General features: G+C 42.6%; 1 protein-coding gene across 8 annotated transcripts in view; it reads right to left on the reverse strand.

The window, feature by feature from the left end:
- The window catches only part of CASK (calcium/calmodulin dependent serine protein kinase), a 393,333-nt gene that overhangs the window by 226,390 nt on the left and 147,267 nt on the right, over window positions 1–19,676 (reverse strand). For all 8 annotated transcript variants that reach the window (XM_069761644.1, XM_069761640.1, XM_069761641.1 and 5 more), the window contains exons 3-5: window positions 19,561–19,666; window positions 10,270–10,347; window positions 5,086–5,158 (exon numbers count right to left, since the gene is read on the reverse strand). In XM_069761644.1, the coding sequence (XP_069617745.1) occupies window positions 5,086–5,158; window positions 10,270–10,347; window positions 19,561–19,666 (257 nt within the window). The remainder of the gene's footprint in view (window positions 1–5,085; window positions 5,159–10,269; window positions 10,348–19,560; window positions 19,667–19,676) is intronic.

Below are 19,676 nucleotides of genomic sequence, written 5' to 3' on the forward strand. Positions count from 1 at the left end.
ATAGTAATAGTAGATCATGTACTCACCTCACTCCTCAGCGGTGGGGTGCTGGAATCACTGCCGCTGGCCATGACTATTAATGCAATTCTGAAATAAAGAACAAAATAATTGTTCCTATGCTCCTATGCACAATCCAGCAATATAAAAAAAAAAACAAAAAAAAAAGGCATTTAAACCACAAAACATTGCACTCCAACCTAACGCTGAGCAAACAACACTGCCACATTGATTAAATTAAAGAAACAATGGCTGAGACAACCCAATGCCAGATTAAACTAAAGCCTAAAGATAAGATCTACAACAGACCCCATGTTGTAATACCAAAAGATTTTTTTTTTTTTTAAAGTACAGTAATCCACGGAGCAAGAAACCCCAAAAACACAATAGATTTTTGAAAGGAAAAAAATGTAAATATTTAAAAACACCATACTTTACAATAAAACCGACAGGGCCGGAGACAATAGAAGGGCATACAACGCCATACATCACAGCCAGAAACATACAACAATGTCTTTACACAACCACAGTGCAGAACTACACAACTTGCAATAAAAAAATTATTACATGTAAAAGGGCGCATAATCATTCTATGCACTACCATACTTTACAATAAAACCGTCAGGGCCGGAGACTATTAAACGCCATCATATAACGCAATTTTTAAACATCACAACTGAATACAAAAAACACCACCAAACCAAATAATTGAAAATAAAATTCTATCCTGAAAAGAACAATCATCAAGGCCGCAGACACAATGAAACGCCATCCTATACAACGCCATACATCACAACCAGACTAAAAATACAACAATATCTTTAACCACAGTGCAGAATATAAAACACAACTTGCAAAAATAATTTTAAACCACATGTAGAAAATGCACAGAATCATTGTATACTTACATCTCTGGACAGCGGATAAGTAGAAGTGTTCTGGGATGTGTAGAAGTGTTCTGGTGATGGATTTCTTGCCTCAAGATGCTGCAGTAGAAGTGACAAACAATCCAAACATTTTCTTTATATAGGGGGGGATGTTTATCTCACTGTTTGCACTGTCTAGACACTGTCTAGACACCTTTTTGTTCAATTTTATGTAACGACGCATGCGTCGTACAACGCACGCACGACGCACACACGCGACGCAAGTGCGTTGTCAATGTGTTTCAATGGAGATTTTAACGCAATGTCGACGCACGAGCGACGCAAGTGCGACGCATGCGTTTTTTAGACGCTCGAAAAATGCAACATTGTCGCGTCTCCGACGCCACCCAGGTGCGGTGAAACGACGCATGCGTCGTGCGTTTTACCGAAAACGCACGACAACGCAACGCATGCGTCCCCAATGTAAAAGATAGGGGCGCATGACGCATGCGTTGCCGTGCGTCGGCGACGCAGCGTCGCATGACGCTAATGTGAACGTAGCCTTACTGTAGCAAGTTGTTTGCAGCAAGTTTTGCGCATGGCGAGTTTTGCACGTGGCTAGTTTTATGTGTGGTGCGTTTTGAGTATGTGCAAGTTTTGTGTGAGGCAACTTTTGTGCATGTGGCAATTTTTCTGCGTGTGCAAGTTTTGCGTGTGGCGAGTTTTCCATGAGGTGAGTTTTGCACGTGTGGCAAGTTTTGCGTGAGCCTAGTTTTGCATGTGGCGAGTTTTGCGCGTGGCGAATTTTGAGCGGCGACTTTTGTGTTTCGACTTTTATGTGGCGAGGTTGGTTTATGTGTGGTGAAATGTGTGCTGAGGGTGGTATATGTGTTCAAACACATGGTAGTGTGTGGCGCATTTTGTGTGTGTGTGTTCATATCCCGGTGTGTGGCGAGTATCCCATGTCGGGGTCCCACCTTAGCAACTGTACGGAATATACTCTTTGGCGCCATCGCTTTCACTCTTTAAGTCCCCCTTGTTCACATCTGGCAGCTATCAATTTGCCTCCAACACTTTTCCTTTCACTTTTTCCCCATTATGTAGATAGGGGTAAAATTGTTCGGTGAATTGGAATGCGCGGGGTTAAAATTTCGCCTCACAACATAGCCTATGACGCTCTCGGGGTCCAGACGTGTGACTGTGCAAAATTTCGTAGCTGTAGCTGCGATTGTGCAGATGTCAATCCCGGACATACATACACACATACAGATATAGATATAGATATAGATATAGATAGATAGATAGATAGATAGATAGATAGATAGATAGATAGATAGATAGATAGATAGATAGATAGATAGATAGATAGATATACTAGATGGCAGCCCGATTCTAAAGAATCGGGAGTCTAGAATCCATATATACTTTATTTATTCAAATGTAAGAATAATACAATTAATAAATAATAGTAAGAAAGAACAAAAAATGGCTGCACTTACCAGCTCTTGACAATTCTTGTTATTCTAGTATTCTAGGCAATTATATATTAGATATATAGCTGTATGTGTGTATATCCGGGATTGGCATCTGCACCGTCACAGATATATACGTACACACACTGGATGGTGGCCCGATCTACCGCATTGGGTATTCTAGAATATGTATGTATATAGCAGCCACACGGTATATAGCACAGGCCACGCAGTATAAAACAAACACAGCCCACGCTGTATATAACACAGCCCACGCTGTATATAACACAGCCCACGCTGTATATAACACAGCCCACGCTGTATATAGCAGTGTGGGCACCATATCCCTGTTAAAAAAAAATAATTAAAATAAAAAATAGTAATATACTCACCCTCCGGCATCCAGCAAAGCTGTCCTGATGCGCGCGCTGCTGCCGCCAGCTTCCGCTCCCAGAGATGCATGGCGAAATTACCCAGATGACCGCTAAGTCTTCTGGGTTATTTCACAATGCATCTCTGGGAACGGAAGCGGGCGGCAGTCGCACGCGCATCGGCGGATGGAAGGTGAGAATAGCAGGTTTTTTGGCTTTTTTAAAATTATTTTTAACATTAGATTTTTTTTTACTATTGATGCTGCATAGGCAGCATCAATAGTAAAAAGTTGGTCACACAGGGTTAATAGCTGCATTAACGGAGTGTGTTACACCGCGGTATAACGCGGTCTGTTAACCCTGTGTGAGCACTGACTGGAGGGGAGTATGGAGCGGGCGCCGGGCACTGGCTGGACGGAAGTAGGGAGGGACTAATTCTCGGCCAGGCTGTGCCTGTCGCTGATTGGTCAGCAAAGTGGGACTTCCGTGACAGACAGAAGTACCCCTTAGACAATTATATATTGAGATTGGAGACATAGGCCCATATATATAAAATATATATCTATATATATATATATCTATATATATATATATCTATATATCTATATATATATCTATATATCTATATATATATCTATATATCTATATATCTCTATATATATATCTATATATCTATATATCTCTCTCTATATATATATATATATATATATATATATATATATATATATATATATATATATATATTCTCCAATCTCACCAGGGGGTCCTGCGAGAGCTTTTACACAAAGGATCTCAAGAGAAAATAATATATTCATTGGAGGGGGGGGGGCGTGGTCCAATCAAGAACCAAGCAATTATGATATTAACCTGAGGGGCGGTTCTAGAAACCTGACCTCCAGACCAAAGCTATAAATTAGGGCTGTATACAGAGAAACGCGTTCACATTTGAGAGCAGCCTGAGACGCTGTTGTGTTCCACCAACTCCATTCTGTGTGTTTTCTAGGAAGTTTTTTTAGGGTTAAAATGGCTGAAAATACCCTAACCCTACCCCTATTCTAACCTTAGTGGAAAAAAAAAAATTCTTAATTTTTTTATTGTCCCTACCTATGGGGGTGACAAAGGAAGGGGGGGGGGTGTCATTTACTATTTTTTTATTTTGATCACTGAGATATAACCTATCTCAGTGATTAAAATGCACTTTGGAACGAATCTGCCGGCCGGCAGATTCGGCGGGCGCACTGCGCATGCGCCCGCCATTTTGCAAGATGGCGCCGCCCAGGGAGAAGACGGCCGGACGGACACCGGGAGGCCGGGTAAGTATAAGGGGGGGGAGATTACGGCACGGGGGGGGGGGGGGAGGGGCATCGGAGCACGGGGGGGGGGCATCGGAGTACGGGGGCGGGGGTCATCGGAGCATGGGGGGTGGGATCGGGGCAGCCACACTCTGCCCACGCACTTCCGCCCGCTTCCCCGCACTTCCTGCTGCAGCGGTTCGGCACCACAAACCGCAATAAAACCCGCAGATATATTTTTGATCTGCGGGTTTTACTGCGGGTTTGACCTCACAATGGAGGTCTATGGGTGCAGAACCGCTGCGGCTCCGAAAAAAGAAGTGACATGGTACTTCTTTTTTACCGCGGCTATTCAGCGCGGCTTTTTTTTCCCCGATTCCCGCATCATGTGCACAGTGGTTCCTGTTTTCCATAGGGTACAGTGTACTGTACCCTGCATGGAAAACAGCTGCGGAACCGCAGCGGCAAAAACGCTGCGGTTCCGCAGAAAAAAACGCACTGTGTGAACATGGCCTTAATGTGTTACAGACAAAAACATTTGTCAAAAAGATACAATTCTTATCTATAGAGGATAGTGAAAGGAAAGGAGTCTAACCTCTAACTTGTAATGCAGCTGGTCCAAAATTTTATGTAGGAATCTTAGCCAAATTACTGCCAATGAGGGCACACACTACTAGGAGTTATCCTACTCTAGACCTTTTAAGCAAACTTAGTGTTGACAGGTTGATAAAGGGCTGACATCTTCTGAAGCAGAAGTGCACGGCTCCCCTGCATCACGGCTTCGTGGGCCACAAGACTTGCCTCCACAGCTTCAGTACAGCCCTGGGGCTGGAGAGGTGACCAGGATTAAGATCTATAGTCTACAGCCTAAGTGAAGCTTAGAGGAAAGAGTTTCTATGTTGAAAGCATGATCTGTCCATTCCCTTGGCAACGAGCAGTAAACAATATAAAAAACACAAAAAAACATTGAGAGAATAAAGAAGTAGTCAAATGTCTAAATAAAATACAATTCGTGTGATGGAAATCATTTAACTGAATGCCCACAACAGAATATCTGAGTTTTTTTTGTAAATGTTAACCCGCTTACCTTTACATCTCGGTGAATGATATTATTATCGTGACAGTAGCGCAGAGCTTCTAGAATCTGTCGCATGTAGTGACTGTAACGATAAAACAAACATGGGATATAAAAGCCAGGTCAGGACGGACTATAGTTACAGTAGCTGCATCTTGTAGCATGCAACCAAATATCACCCATACGATCAATAGAGAAGGTCATCTCATGGCTGGAAACAGGAAAAGCTCCTACTGAACAAAAGCAAGAAGATACTGAATGTGAGAGATAAAAAGATCGGCTGGAAAACTAAAATATATGAACACATTGATTTACCTTCATTATTAAAGCAGTTTTCTAAATAGACTTCAACAATTTACGACGAGTTTGCTAAAGTAGAGGCTATATATTCCCTCACATGGCTAAGTGTCCTGCGGCTTTTGAGATGCAAAGAGTCCAGCTAGTATGGGTTAAAAAAATAAAATAAAATAAGTCTTCACCATTTTAAAATCTTTAAACTTAGTCCATACAAAAAGTGTTAGTGGGACATTCACCGCATAGTACCATGATTAAGGACAAATGTATGCCCGGCACGTGTTGGTTAGTGTGGTGAATCTCCCTGTGACAACTTTTGTATGGACTAAGTTTATGGATTTTTAAAATGCTATTGAATTAAAAACCGTGAAGACGTATTTGTCCATAATGGCCGAAGTACTTGCATGCCTTCTGCTATTGACATTATCAGGAAAGGCTGGATTGAACAAGGCGTCTGAAGGGAATAAACTTGTTCACGGCTGCTATTGACAATCTGCAGCACACAAACATGGCAACATCAAGCAGGCGGTATTATTGGCAGATCAAAGTGTAGAGAAAGCAAAGCATCCAAGTCTTCAGGAGGGTAGATCACACCTCAGTGTATAGATGAGGAAATTACATGGGCTGTGAGAGATAAAGAACCCACCACTGACTTGTGAAGGGGAAAGCGCAAACTCAGACACTTATCAGTGTCAACAGGCAGCAGGGAGATGGGGTCCCTCATAGGAGTTAGGGTATGTGCACAAGTCAGGATTTCTTGCAGAAATTTCCTGAAGAAAACTGGAAATTTTCTGCAAGAAATCCGCATTTTTTTTGCGTTTTTTTCCCGGTTTTCTTAGCATTTTGCAAGCTTAATTAGCTTGCAGAATGCTAAAGTTTTCCAAGTGATCTGTAGCATCGCTTGGAAAACTGACTGACAGGTTGGTCACACTTGTCAAACAGTGTTTGACAAGTGTGACCAACTTTTTACTATAGATGCTGCCTATGCAGCATCTATAGTAAAGGATAGAATGTTTAAAAATAATAAAAAAAATGGTTATACTCACCCTGCAGACAGCCTATCTCCTCAGCGGCGTCAGTTCCTATAGATGGTGTGTGTGTGCAGGACCTTCCATGACGTCGCGGTCACGTGAGCGGTCACGCGACCAATCACAAGACGGTGACGTCATCGCAGGTCCTTCACATCTATAGGAATAGAAGCGGCAGCATGCACCGCTGAAAGGCGGTAAGACTCCGGGGCCATCAGAGGGTGAGTATATAACTTTATTTTAATTCTTTTTTTTAACCAATTATATGGTGCCCAGTCCGTGGAGGAGAGTCTCTTCTCCTCTACCCTGGCTACCAACCGCACATAATCTGTTTACTTCCCGCATGGTGTGCACAGCCCCATGCGGAAAGTAAGCAGATCAATGCATTCCTAGGTGTACGGAGTCACCGCAATTCTGCAAATTTAATGAACATGTTGCTTTTTTTTCTGCGATGCGATTTTTTCGCGAAAAAAAAAGGCAACATTTACACAAGAAATGCGGAATACATTGTAAATAATAGGAGGCATATGTAAGCTTTTTTTTGCGTTTTTATCACGTTTATATAGCGAAAAAAACGCGAAAAATAACTGTACGTGTGCACATGGCCTAAGGAGGGAAAAAAATCAGCACAGGAATGAAGCTAGGATCATACACGAGAGGTAGTGCATTCAGCAGTGTGCTATATTCACAAAGTCACTTCCAGCATACAGAAGGAATACATCCAATATAGAAAAAATCTATGGGAAATAAGTGTGCGCGCACATACACGTCTCAAATCAGGGTTCCCCACGATACCCAAAATTCAAGCCAGTTTCAAAATTGAAGAGAAAAGGCTTTATTAAATTTGGCCACTTGTCATGGTCAGCTGCGAGTGTCAGGATACACTGCTTCTGTTATACAAGAGGAGCTGCAGATATTTCACATTGCATTTCTAGATTGTCACTAACCTCCTTTTAAATTACATCTGTAACAAATTGCATCTTGGCTGCCAATGCAGCATTCGTAAGAGATGTTTGCATTCCAATCCATTTCCTTGGGGATTATAGAACATTTTACAATGGTAATAGAGGTAACATTTAACTCCAAGCCTAAGAGGAGGGAGATTATGGAAGGATGAATTGATCTAAAACATTTCCAAATGTAACCATGGTAAGGTCGACTGCCCACGATCCGGAAGTAGCAGCGCTTTGGACACAGCATATGTTCGCTACGTCCAAATAGCTGGCGTCTATTGAACGCAGGTAAATCCGCATGTGTTCACTGAACTGTGCGAAATTAACGCATTCAATACATTGTACTGGTGAAATTTGTCTTGCAGAGACTTGCATCTCCACAAGAGAAATAGACATGCTGCTGTCTGAAAAGACGCACCACATGTCAGTACCCGTGGGTGATCAACAGGCGTCTGTGGACACATAGTGGACATGGGATTTCTAGAAATCCAATCAACTATGCTGTAACAACTGGACACTGCAGGTTTGACTCTGCATAAATACGCAGCCTCAAACCAGCAGCAGTTCCTGATTATCTGCACATCGTCTTAGGGGAAAAGCAGTTCTAGAACACTGAAGAATGAGCAAAAGAAATTGCATTGGAGAGCTGCATGCACGGATCTTGTGTGGCAGCATTTGGGGTTTGTATTACAGGATTATCTTTTATGGATATGGAATTAATTAGTAGATTAAAAAAAACCTGTATATTGACTAGCAAATGGGTAACCATGTTTTGAACTTTTGACTTTCAGACTGCATTTCTCACCATCCCCTTCTGCTTTGAAGGGGAGAACCATCATTTTAAAGAAAATCTTGGCTTCATACATAAATTTGACTTGCAACTATTTCGTATTATTGATAAGTTAGGCAGATTCTTGTCATGTCACTGCATTGTTACGGTTTCGCTCCTATTTAACTTTTATTATTTTATTGGTACTTTGTAAATCCACCTTTGGCTTTCAACACTGTCTGAATCCTTCTAGGCATGCTCTTGATCAGATTCAAACATGTCTGAAACAAGGTCTCTTCTACAGATTCCCAAAAGTTGGTGGATCGTCTACATGGACATTACAGATCAGCAACATTAATGGGAAATGGTCAGAATATTTTGCCGCTATAAGATACAGCCACCGCCTTTCAGGGCTTATCTACAGCATTCTATAATGCTGTAGATAAGCCCCCGGTCAGACCTGCTGTGAAGAAAAATAAGTTATATTATACTCACCGGGGGTGGGGGTTGGGTAGGTGGTCCTGTGCTGTCTGGTTCGATGGGTGTCGCAGGTCCGGATCCGGCGCCTCCCATCTTCTTGTGACGCCGCCCTCGCGTTCCTGCGCACGCGTACTGTATATGCCCTGTTGACGGCAGAGTAAAGTACTGCACAGGGCCTCTCTGACCTTTCCCGCTACCTGTGCACTGCAGTACTTTGGTCTGCCCTAAACAGTACGCCTGCGCAGGAACGTCGATGCCGGGGAGCGATGAAGAAGCAGGAGGGCAGCCTCACAAGATGGGAGGTGCCGGTTCCGGAAATGCAACACCCATCGATGCAGACCGCGCAGGACCACCCCCACGTATAATATAACTTCGTTTCTTCACTTGCAGGTCGGGCTGGGGACTTGTCTACAGCATTGTAGAATGCTGTAGATAAGGCAGTGGGCGCATCTTATTGCGGCAAATTCTGCTGACAGGTTCCCTATAAAACACAGCAATAACAGACTGGCAGCAGCTGTGTTTTAATTTAAAGCAAGAGGTTGGCCGTCGAAAGTTGTGGGATCAAGCTCTGAACGCAGAGATCTCACAATCTGGAAGTTCAGACCCAACCTTTTGCTAGAAAGTGGAGCCGTACAGGGTGGCGGTAGCAGCAGTTCTGGGCACAAACAAGTGACAGGTGCTCTTTAAGGATCCATAACGTAGCAACATAAATAAGCCAAAATAAAGTGCAGAGCAGCCTTTAGAAATATCCACTCCAGTGCAGTGCTGCTGGGAATAACCTACTGAACTCATAATTCTTGAGCGATTACACCTTAAGCTTAAAAAATGCTGAATAGAGAATTTCAGCATCGGCTCTTTACCTGCATCATGAAGCAAAACCTTTACAAGCAATAAATGAAACAATTATATGTTCACGCACTGGAAATTAACAATACACCTAGATGTAAAGCTGGTAAGAACAAAAACACACGAGACTACGCCAATGATTATGGAGAAGTTCTTCACCACAGTTACATTTTCTGCAATAACCCTGCTTTATAAAGTGGTTAAAGAGAAAATCACCATCTTACAGACGTGGAAAGGTTCTAATGTGTGCACAGATGGCTACTTGGCACATCCATGTGTTGGTATTCCGTAAGCACACTTGTGTGGGTGATTATTTCTATCAGACAGAATAATGAAGCAGACGTTTACCATAAATACCACATTATGATGAGACTTATTACCATTACATTTGGGGAAACTCTGTAGTCAGCAGTAATAACAAGACCAAGGCTTTTTTGCAGAGTGCTTTATTTCTGATTTATTGGCCGCCTTCTTCAGTATTCTGTGTAAACTGGAAGTAAGTCTCAGAAATCCATAGAGATCTAGTTTCTCCAGATCAGACCGAAGTCCGTACGATTCAGGTTAAGGTGTGGGTCACTTGGTAGAACGAGACAATGGAACAAAGCCTAATCATTCTGTGAAAATAAACAGCACTGCTATTTATCTGATGTATGATACGCACAATTGGTCCAGAAGATAAAATAGATGTTCCTGGATTGCTTCCTTGGAGTTTTCATTTTAGACTTTGATAACCTGGTGTTTGGATGGATGGAGATTGCTGCGGGCTCACATGCACAATATACTGAGTGTACAACACCTCCTTTCTGTACATGTTACAGTCACATACCTGGCAACAGCTTCACTGTACACAAATCCAGCATCCGCTCGCTTCACAATTTCAAAGCACAAGTCGGCTCCATCCATACTGCAACGAGAGAAGGCGAAAACGGAGTGTGAATAAGACTAAACACATACCAGAGGTGAATATTTCATCAATTACCTCAAGTTGTAAAGGAACCATCAAGTTATCAAGACAGGAAAAGAATAAACCAAAAATCGCTATGACCAAAATGACCTAATCTGGAGCAACAAACGCAGCGAGACCCATTACAAAGGGTCTTTCAATTGTTATTCATGTTCTATTTTTAAAGCAATTCATTTCCCCTAAATACAGAGATATAATTTGAGCTGACGGCACTTTTAGCAAAGCAATCAAATCTACTTATGAAGCGTGGAATGAAGAGGGGGAGATTTAAAAAAAAAAACAGTCGCTTTAAACAATAAAACAAACAAATCAAATGGCAACACACACACTCGGGGTTGTGAAGCATGCACACAGAAGAACACAGAAAATGGGCAGCTAGAAATGCAAAATTATTTTTCCTGCAGATTCCAGAGATACATTTTGGAGGTTTATACAATGTAGCACAGGCCAGAGTTAATCTTCCCAATTTGGAGCTTTCGTAGCCACTCTTAGCAGTTCCAGCAAGGCTGGGCCCACAGTGTTTTATCCTACGTTCAGTGGCCCCATTGGGGCTTGTATCCGAAATCCCTCCCTCGCGAAACAGGACTCTAGTGTGTGCAGTCAGGGGAACCGACTAATGATGCAGACGCAGTCACAGCGTGCGTTCTTCTGCATTTTCGTCCATATTGGAGGCGGACAGAGATGTAACAGACACACAGTGACTCCACCTGCATTATTATAGTCAATGGCCAGGTCGGCACATAAGGCCACTTTCACACTTGCGTCGGTACGGGGCCGTCGCAAACAGTCAGCCCGACGGACAGTGTGTTAAATGTAGCACAACGTGGGCAGCGGAAGAAGTTTTACAATGCATCCGCTGCCCATTGTGAGTTCCGGGGAGGAAGGGGGCGGAGTTTCAGCCACGCATGCACGATAGGAAATGGTGGACTCGTCGCACAAAAAGTTACATTGAACTTTTTTTGTGCGTCGCGGCCGCCAAAACACGACGCGTGGCCATACATCGCTAATGCAAGTCTATGGAGTAAAAACGCATCCTGCGGGCAACTTTGCAGGATGCGTTTTTTCTCCAAGACGACGCATTGCGAGGTAGCCCAAACGACGCAAGTGTGAAAGTAGCCTAAGCCAGGAACATTAGACAGCGCCTCTTCACTATTCCCTGCACGGACGATGGATATCAGTGCAGGTCCTGGAAAAACACAGAGTACCCACTGGCAGTTGCTTACATAAGGAAGTTAAATCACAGGCAATGTACTCACAGCAAGGGCATGGTTTAAGTGTACGAGAAAAACACTACAACTTGCATCACTGATTTTGGTTAGAGTGATGTCTGAGAAGGTGGAATTTGATTTTTTCTTCATTCAAGAAAAACTGATAAATCTCAGACATCGACCAGTCTGAAAAACAGACTGCACTCAGATGGCATTTAAGTGTGTTGGATTTTTTTTCATGGATCTATACGCTTGTCAAACATTGAGATGAGTGCAAGATGAAATTCAGCAATACAGGTCTCATATTTTGTGGGAGCCACTTGATTTCTGCAAATTTAGATGAATATTGCTGCCAATATTCTTGGAGTAAATGCTTGGACATTAACGTTCTCAAAAAAAAGAGATAATCTTTATTTATACTCATTTAAAAGCCACAAACAGGTGGTAAGTACACACAACACAAAAAAACGATGTGAAAAAAAACAAAACAACAGCCAACCTTGGTATGTGTTAGGAAGGAAAAAGCACAGGCACAGCACTAGGGATTCCTAAAGGCGGAGGTTGGCATCGAAGGGGGGAGCGTTTTCGTGCCCCCGCTCAATGATGACTACCCCTAGAATTCCCTAGATGCACCCTATAGCCAGTCTAATGTCCCCATACACAATAAAGGAACCACTGGTACTAGACATAGGTAAATCAAGGCATATGATTCAATACCTTAACCACAGTGTATAACAAAGGATACATCCTGATAGATACACGAAAATCTAGTGACATACATATAGATCAATTGAAACCAAAATCTCTCAAACAGCAGAGTGTCAAGATATAAGGTTAGAAATCAAGGTACTCATCTGGACGAATGCCTCAACGCGTTTCGCCTTTCCGGCTCATCAGGCGGCCTGATACCATATGGTGTCAAGACACCATGCGGTGGCATTCGTCCACATGAGTACCTTGACTTCTAACGGGGGACCTTCCCAGATGGATAATATCAGCTCACAGCTGTCTGCTTTACCTTTGCTGGTTATCATTAAAAAATAAAAATGAGGGTGGAGCACACTTTATTTATTGGGTTAAACCAGGCTAAACACCCTTTTAGTACCACAAGAAAGGCACCGACTGCTGCAAGCTTATATGTAGGGGGCTTGTGAAGTTATATATCTACAGGAGGATATCTATCTATTCTAATATATGTCTATCTGGCTAGTTTGTTAAACCCTTTGCTTTGGGTAACTTCCCGTTTGCTCTACTGCCTGTGTATCAACCAAGTTTATTGAAACAAAAATGTACGCATCAAAAATGCATGTAAAAAATAAAAGGGAAAAAAAATGCAAGTGAACCAAGGTGCAGAATGGGTACAGAAATTCTGCAGCATCAAACACTGATGGTGGGAACGTGCCTCAGCCATTTCACAATTACAGGACTGTCCATAAGCAAGTTGCAGCCACACTTGACTTATGATCTATGAAGGCAAACCCACTAGCAACTTGCAGCCAAAAAGCCATCAGCTTTGGGGCTTTGTTGCCAATTGCAGTGGTCACATGACACTGCCAATCACTGACAACAGCAGATGTGATGCCACCATGTGGCCCTAACCTAATCCTATTGCAATTTATTAGCAATGACTAAAGATTTATTCTGCGATTACTCGGAAAGTGCCTGCTGATGATAAAATACGCACTGCATGGAGGCTTAACTTTCAGCTACACACATAATGTGGTTCAGCACATACTACTGTCTTTAATCCCATTTGTACACGTGGGTTCTCTACATTACTGGATTAACAGATGAAGCCTGCCACCTTTTGGGCAAGGGCGAGATCGCTGCACGCACAACACCAGACACAAATGTGCGAGGACCACAATTTCCCAGCTACAATCTGGAAAATCAGTTTCTGTTAGGACACATAGGAGGTGATAAACAAAGCAAAATGAGCCAATTTCCACTACAAAACTGGCATAGAAGCCATTCACCAGATTTATTATGTGCTTAGACAAGCTTTGCCTCACTACAAAGCTTTGAAATGAATCTTAACCCCTTAGAGACCCTGCCTTTTTCTTTTTTGCGTTTTCGCTTTTCTCTCCCATTCTTCCCAGAGCCATAACTTTTTTATTTTTCCGTCAATATGGCCATGTGAGGGTTTGTTTTTTGCGTGACGAGATGCAATTTTTTTTCCCATTTTCCAATGATGTCGTTCAAAAGTACAAGTGCAGTAAAATTGCAAAAAAAAAGTGCAATCTCCCAACGGTTTTTTGTTTGGCCTTTTTTCTAGGTTCACTAAATTCTAAAACTGACCTGCCATTATGATTCTCCAGGTTATTATGAGTTTGTAGACACCAAACATGTCTAGGTTCTTTATCTAAGTGGTGAAAAAAAATTCCAAACTTAAAAAACAAAAAAAGTGCAATTTTCCAGTACACGAAGCATCTCCATTTTTCGTGATCTGGGATTGGGTGAGAGCTTATTTTTTGCATGCCGAGCTGATGTTTTAATGATACCATTTCGGTGCAGATACATTCATTTGGCCATCCGTTTTTACATTTTAATGCAATGTCGCAGTGACCAAAAAACGTAATTCTGCAGTTTTGAAATTTTTTATTGCTATGCCGTTTAGCGATCAGGTTAATCCTTTTTTTTTTTTTTTAATTGATAGATCGGGCGATTCTGAAAGCGGCGATACCAAATATGTGTAGGTTTGATTTTTTAATGTTTTATTTTGAATGGGATGAAAGGGGGGTGATTTAAGTTATATACAGTAATATGAAAAAGTTTGGGCACCCCTATTAATCTTAAGCTTAATGTTTTATACAAATTGTTTTTTTTTTTTGCAACAGCTATTTCAGTTTGATATATCTAATAACTGTTGGACACAGTAATGTTTCTGCCCTGAAATAAGGTTTATTGTACTAACAGACAATGTGCAATCTGCATTCAATCAAAATTTGACAGGTGCATAAGTATGGACACCCCACCAGAAAAGTGACATTAATATTTAGTAGATCCTCCTTTTGCAAAATTAACAGCCTCTAGTCGCTTCCTGTAGCTTTTAATGAGTTCCTGGATGAAGGTATTTTTGACCATTCCTCTTTGCAAAACAATTCCAGTTCAGTTAAGTTTGATGGTCGCCAAGCATGGACAGCCCTCTTCAAATGATCCCACAGATGTTCAATGATATTCAGGTCTGGGATGGCCATTCCAGAACAGTGTAATTGTTCCTCTGCATGAATGCCTGAGTAGATATACACCATATATACTCGAGTATAAACCGAGACCCCTAATTTGGCCACAAAAAAAAACTGGGAAAACTTAATGACTCGAGTATAAGCCTAGGGTGGGAAATGCAGCAGCTACTGGTAAATGTCAAAAGTTAAAATAGGTACCAATAAAAGTAAAATTTAGGTTAAGTGTTTTTGAATATCCATATTGAATCAAGAGCCCCATATAATGCTCCATAAAGTTTATGATGGCTCCATAAGATGCTCCATATTAAAATATGCCCCATATAATCCTGCATAAAGGTTAATAATGGCCCCATAAGATGCTCCATAGATACATTTGCACAATATAATGATGCACAAATGTTGATTATGGCCCCATAAAGATATTTGCCCCATATAGTGCTGCACAAACGTTATGGCCCCAAAGGATGCTCCATACAGACACTTAGCCCATTTGCTGTTGCTGCGATAAAAAAATAAATAAATAAAAAAAATCACGTACTCACCTCTGTCGCTCAGGCCCCCGGCACTTGCAATATTCACTTTTCCTCGTTCCGGTGCAGCTCCATCTTCAGCGTCTTCTGCACCAACGTTCAGGTAGAGGGCGCGCATTAACCACGCCACCACGCCCTCTGACCTGAGCATCACTGCAGAAGACGCTGAAGACGGAGTGGCGCCAGAACGGGGAGCAGGTGAATATCGCCCAGCGCTGCGCTCCCCATTATACTCACCTGGCGCTGTGCAGTCCCTGCTTCCCCGGAGCTGCAGCTTCTTCCCACACTGAGCGGTCACCGTTACCGCTCATTACGGTAATGAATATGCGGCTCCACCTCTATGGGAGGTGGAGCCGCATATTCATTACTGTAATGAGCAGTACCATGTGACCGCTCAGTACAGGAAGAAGCTGGGGCGCCAGGGACCTGCAGGGACCGCGCCAGGAGCAGGTGAGTATAATTAGACAGCCCCCGCTCCCCCTCCCCTGCCGACCCCTGGGTATGACTCAAGTGTAAGCCGAGAGGGGGGACTTTCAGCCGCAAAAAATGGCTAAAAGCTGGCACAACTTGCTCTGCTACATAGGAGCGATGCTTAGATTGCTTCTATGTAGATGAATTACAGGCTTGCCATGAGCGCTGACCACAGGGTGGCGCTCATAGCAATCCGGCATAAACAACCATAGAGGTCTTCAGGTGACCCCTGGTTGTTATGCCAGCGCACTGATGACCCCCGATCACGTGATGGGGGTCATCGGTGCACACAATTCCGGCCCGATGGCTGGAAGCACGTGTTAAATGCCGCTCTCCGCTTTTGACAGCGGGATTTAACTAGTAAATAGAAGCGGGTGGATTGCAATTCCACCCACCGCTATTGCGGGCACATGTCAGCTGTACAAAACAACTGACATGTCTCGGCCTTGATGTGGACTCACCGACGGAGCCCGCATCAAAGGAAGAGATGCGACCTCCACAGTACAAGTACGGCGGAGGTCAAAAAGGGGTTAAAGGGGAAGGGTCCAGGAATGGTCTTAAAATTTGTGACATATCAAATGTCAAGCACCATAATTGAAGCCCGAAATGCTGGAGTAGATCAATCAAGCAGAAAGGTGTAGGGTGAAGCAAGATCCCTTTGTTTTATTAGTGCAAAAAATGAACCAGAAAAAATCAATGTATTGGAATTTCAGCAAAGTGGATGGGATTTGTATAAATCTCATATCCACTGGGCTTTTTCTCTTCTCCCTTTTATCGCAGAATATACTGACTTGCGGTGCAATTTTTAATTCTGCAACACATCAAAGTTTCACTCGCTGTAAATATACAAGTTTTTTGCAGCCTTTTCTTATACGCTTATGGTAAACAGAACATGGAAAATTCAATGTAAAAAAAAAAAATCTAATGAAATAAATAAAACAAAACAAGCATTTTTAAAGGGCATGTACAGGTTTAGTATTTGCCTCCAAAAAAATCTACCACAAATACTAAAGTTTTATCAGGAAAAATGCTGCATAAACTATGGGCGGCTTTGATGCATTTTTCCAACATTTATTTGAATGGATAAAAAAACACTACAAGTATTGTCATGCTGCTGATCTGGCACGGCTTCAAAGCCACAAGGGAAAACAAGCAACAGGTGCATGAGATCTCAGAAGTATCATTCACTTTGCTGGAACAGTAAAACACTGCAGTTTTCTTGAAGCAAAAATATTATGTGAACATACCCTAAATTGGCCAGTTGATGCAGAAATGCTGCAGCATCATAAACACAGCAAATACTGACTTTGGGTACTTAGCCTTTGTGTAAAGTATTAGCAAGATGCACAGATCCTTGCCTGCCTGATCTTGTTTAACCATCTCACAGTGAATGTAAAAAATCTATACACCTGTTAAAAAGCTAGACAATTGTCATGCTTAAAAAAAAAAAAAGAAAAAAAAATAGACCTAGAACATTTTCTATCCTTAACCCGTTGACGACATGAGCAGTACATGAACGGCGCATGTCAGGTCCTTCCTTTGATGTGGGCGCCAGCGCTGAGCCCACATCCTTCCCGGGACACGTCAGCTGTTTTGAACAGCTGATATGTGCCTCTAACAGCCGCAGGTAGAATCGTGATCCACTCGCGGCTGTTAACCTGTAAAACGCCGCTGTCAATCTCTGACAGCGGCATTTAATGTGATCGTGCCGAGAGCGAATCAATAATCCCATGAACTGGATGTTAAGAATATTTTTCTCCCTCCATTTGAGGAGTTGCCCGGGTGTTAAGAATTGGTGTGAATCTGGCCTCTGGAGGCCCGAGCTGCCGGCCTGTCATCTACTCTGCAGTCACCGTCTACCCCTGGTCATTCTCAGCCCTAACAAAGCTTTCTCCTCTGTCCTCCCCTGCTTCTAAGACTCTAACATAATAAAATAATACAGTAATATCTAAAAATCATGGATTATTTGGTTAATATGGACCCCACACTTCTACACCACAGGCTCAACAGATCTGAATTGGAGCGTTCCGAACTGACACTAACAGTTTTATTTTTTAAAATATGATCCCATCACGATCCCAACATGTATTTTGGTACAGATGTGGCTAGGAGAATAGCAGGCACATGTGCAGTTTTTAAATTAAACTTTTTTTTGGAAATGCATTTGAAAGTTTTGCATTCGCATGGGTAAAATATTATCAAAGATACTCTTGTGACATATCTGTTGAAAGCCTGTACAGTCCTGAGTAGAATGGTGTTTATTTGGTTTCTCTATCTTTTTTCTAGCCTGAGTTATGAGGAGAAACGTAAAGGCAGGCAACACCGAAATTCGCACTTTCCAAACTTTGAAAAAAAATCAATTAAAAAAATATATATTTTTTTCTTCATTTTGCATTCTCTGAAACTATTACCAAATAACAAAATCTCAAAAGAATTAAAAATATAGAGGTAAAAATCATTGGTTCACTTGACATGGAATGACCCGTCCCCTAATATCTGAAGGAGCAGGCCAAGTAGGAGAAAGCCACATGTTCTGTGTGTAGCAGGGATCTGACAACATGTACACAGCATTTATTACAAAATGTACTATATATCCACAGTCATCATTCACACCTAGTCTTTTATGAAGAAAGCTAGAGAAAAAAAAAACACTTGCTAAAAACTGCCACTTTTGACAACTGTGTAGATGTGTGGGACCAAGAGTTTGCATAAAATGTTAGACTTTACAGCATCAAATCCTAAAAAAGCTCATAGAAATTAAATCACCAAAACACTGACCATCTAAGCTGTTAATACAGCCCTGACATTTGGAAAGGATATGTTTGCACAACACCCCAAAAGATTCCTAACTACATCAGATGGAGACAGGAGCACTAAACCATTACTAGGTCTCCTCCCATAATGGTGATGCAGGGAGCTACGTGGTGCAGTCCATGGGAGATTTCCTAAAAACATCCACGTTCCAGTTTCTGCATCAATCTCTGGTAATGGAAGGACTGAGTAAAGGTACCATCACATTTAGCGACGCTGCAGCGATCTAGACAATGATCCCGATCGCTGCAGCGTCGCTGTGTGGTCGCTGGAGAGCTGTCACACACACAGCTCTCCAGCAACCAACTATGCGAAGTCCCCTGGTAACCAGGGTAAACATCGGGTTACTAAGCACAGGGCCGCGCTTAGTAACCCAATGTTTACCCTGGTTACCAGCGTAAACGTAAAAAACACTACATACTTACATTCCGGTGTCTGTCCCCCGGCGCTGTGCTTCTCTGCACAGACTGAGCGCCAGCCGGAAAGCACAGCGGTGACGTCACCGCTGTGCTCTGCTTTCCGGCCGGCGCTTACACAGTGCAGAGAAGCACAGCGCCGGAGGACAGACACCGTAATGTAAGTATGTAGTGCTTGTTTTTTTTACGTTTACGCTGGTAACCAGGGTAAACATCTGGTTACTAAGCGCGGCCCTGCGCTTAGTAACCCGATGTTGACCCTGGTTACCAGTGAAGACATCGCTGAATCGGCGTCACACGCGCCGATTCAGCGATGTCTGCGGGAGTCCAGCGACGAAATAAAGTGCTGGACATTATGCTCCGACCAACGATGGCACAGCAGGATCCAGATCGCTGCTGCCTGTCAAACAACGATATCGCTAGCCAGGACGCTGCAACGTCACGGATCGCTGGCAATATCGTTCAGTGTGAAGGTACCTTAAGGCCGATGAAAAGACCTGAGAAATATGTTCATTAAACTTCACAAACTTACAATTCGAAAACCATGTAGAGCATGCCATCCGAGCTGTACGTCTCCAGGAGCTCCACGATGTGGGGATGCTTCAGCATGTGACATATGCTGGCTTCTCGCTTCAAATCTGCAAAGAC

Source organism: Ranitomeya imitator, chromosome 3, assembly GCF_032444005.1.
Source record: "Ranitomeya imitator isolate aRanImi1 chromosome 3, aRanImi1.pri, whole genome shotgun sequence".
Lineage (NCBI taxonomy): Eukaryota > Metazoa > Chordata > Amphibia > Anura > Dendrobatidae > Ranitomeya > Ranitomeya imitator.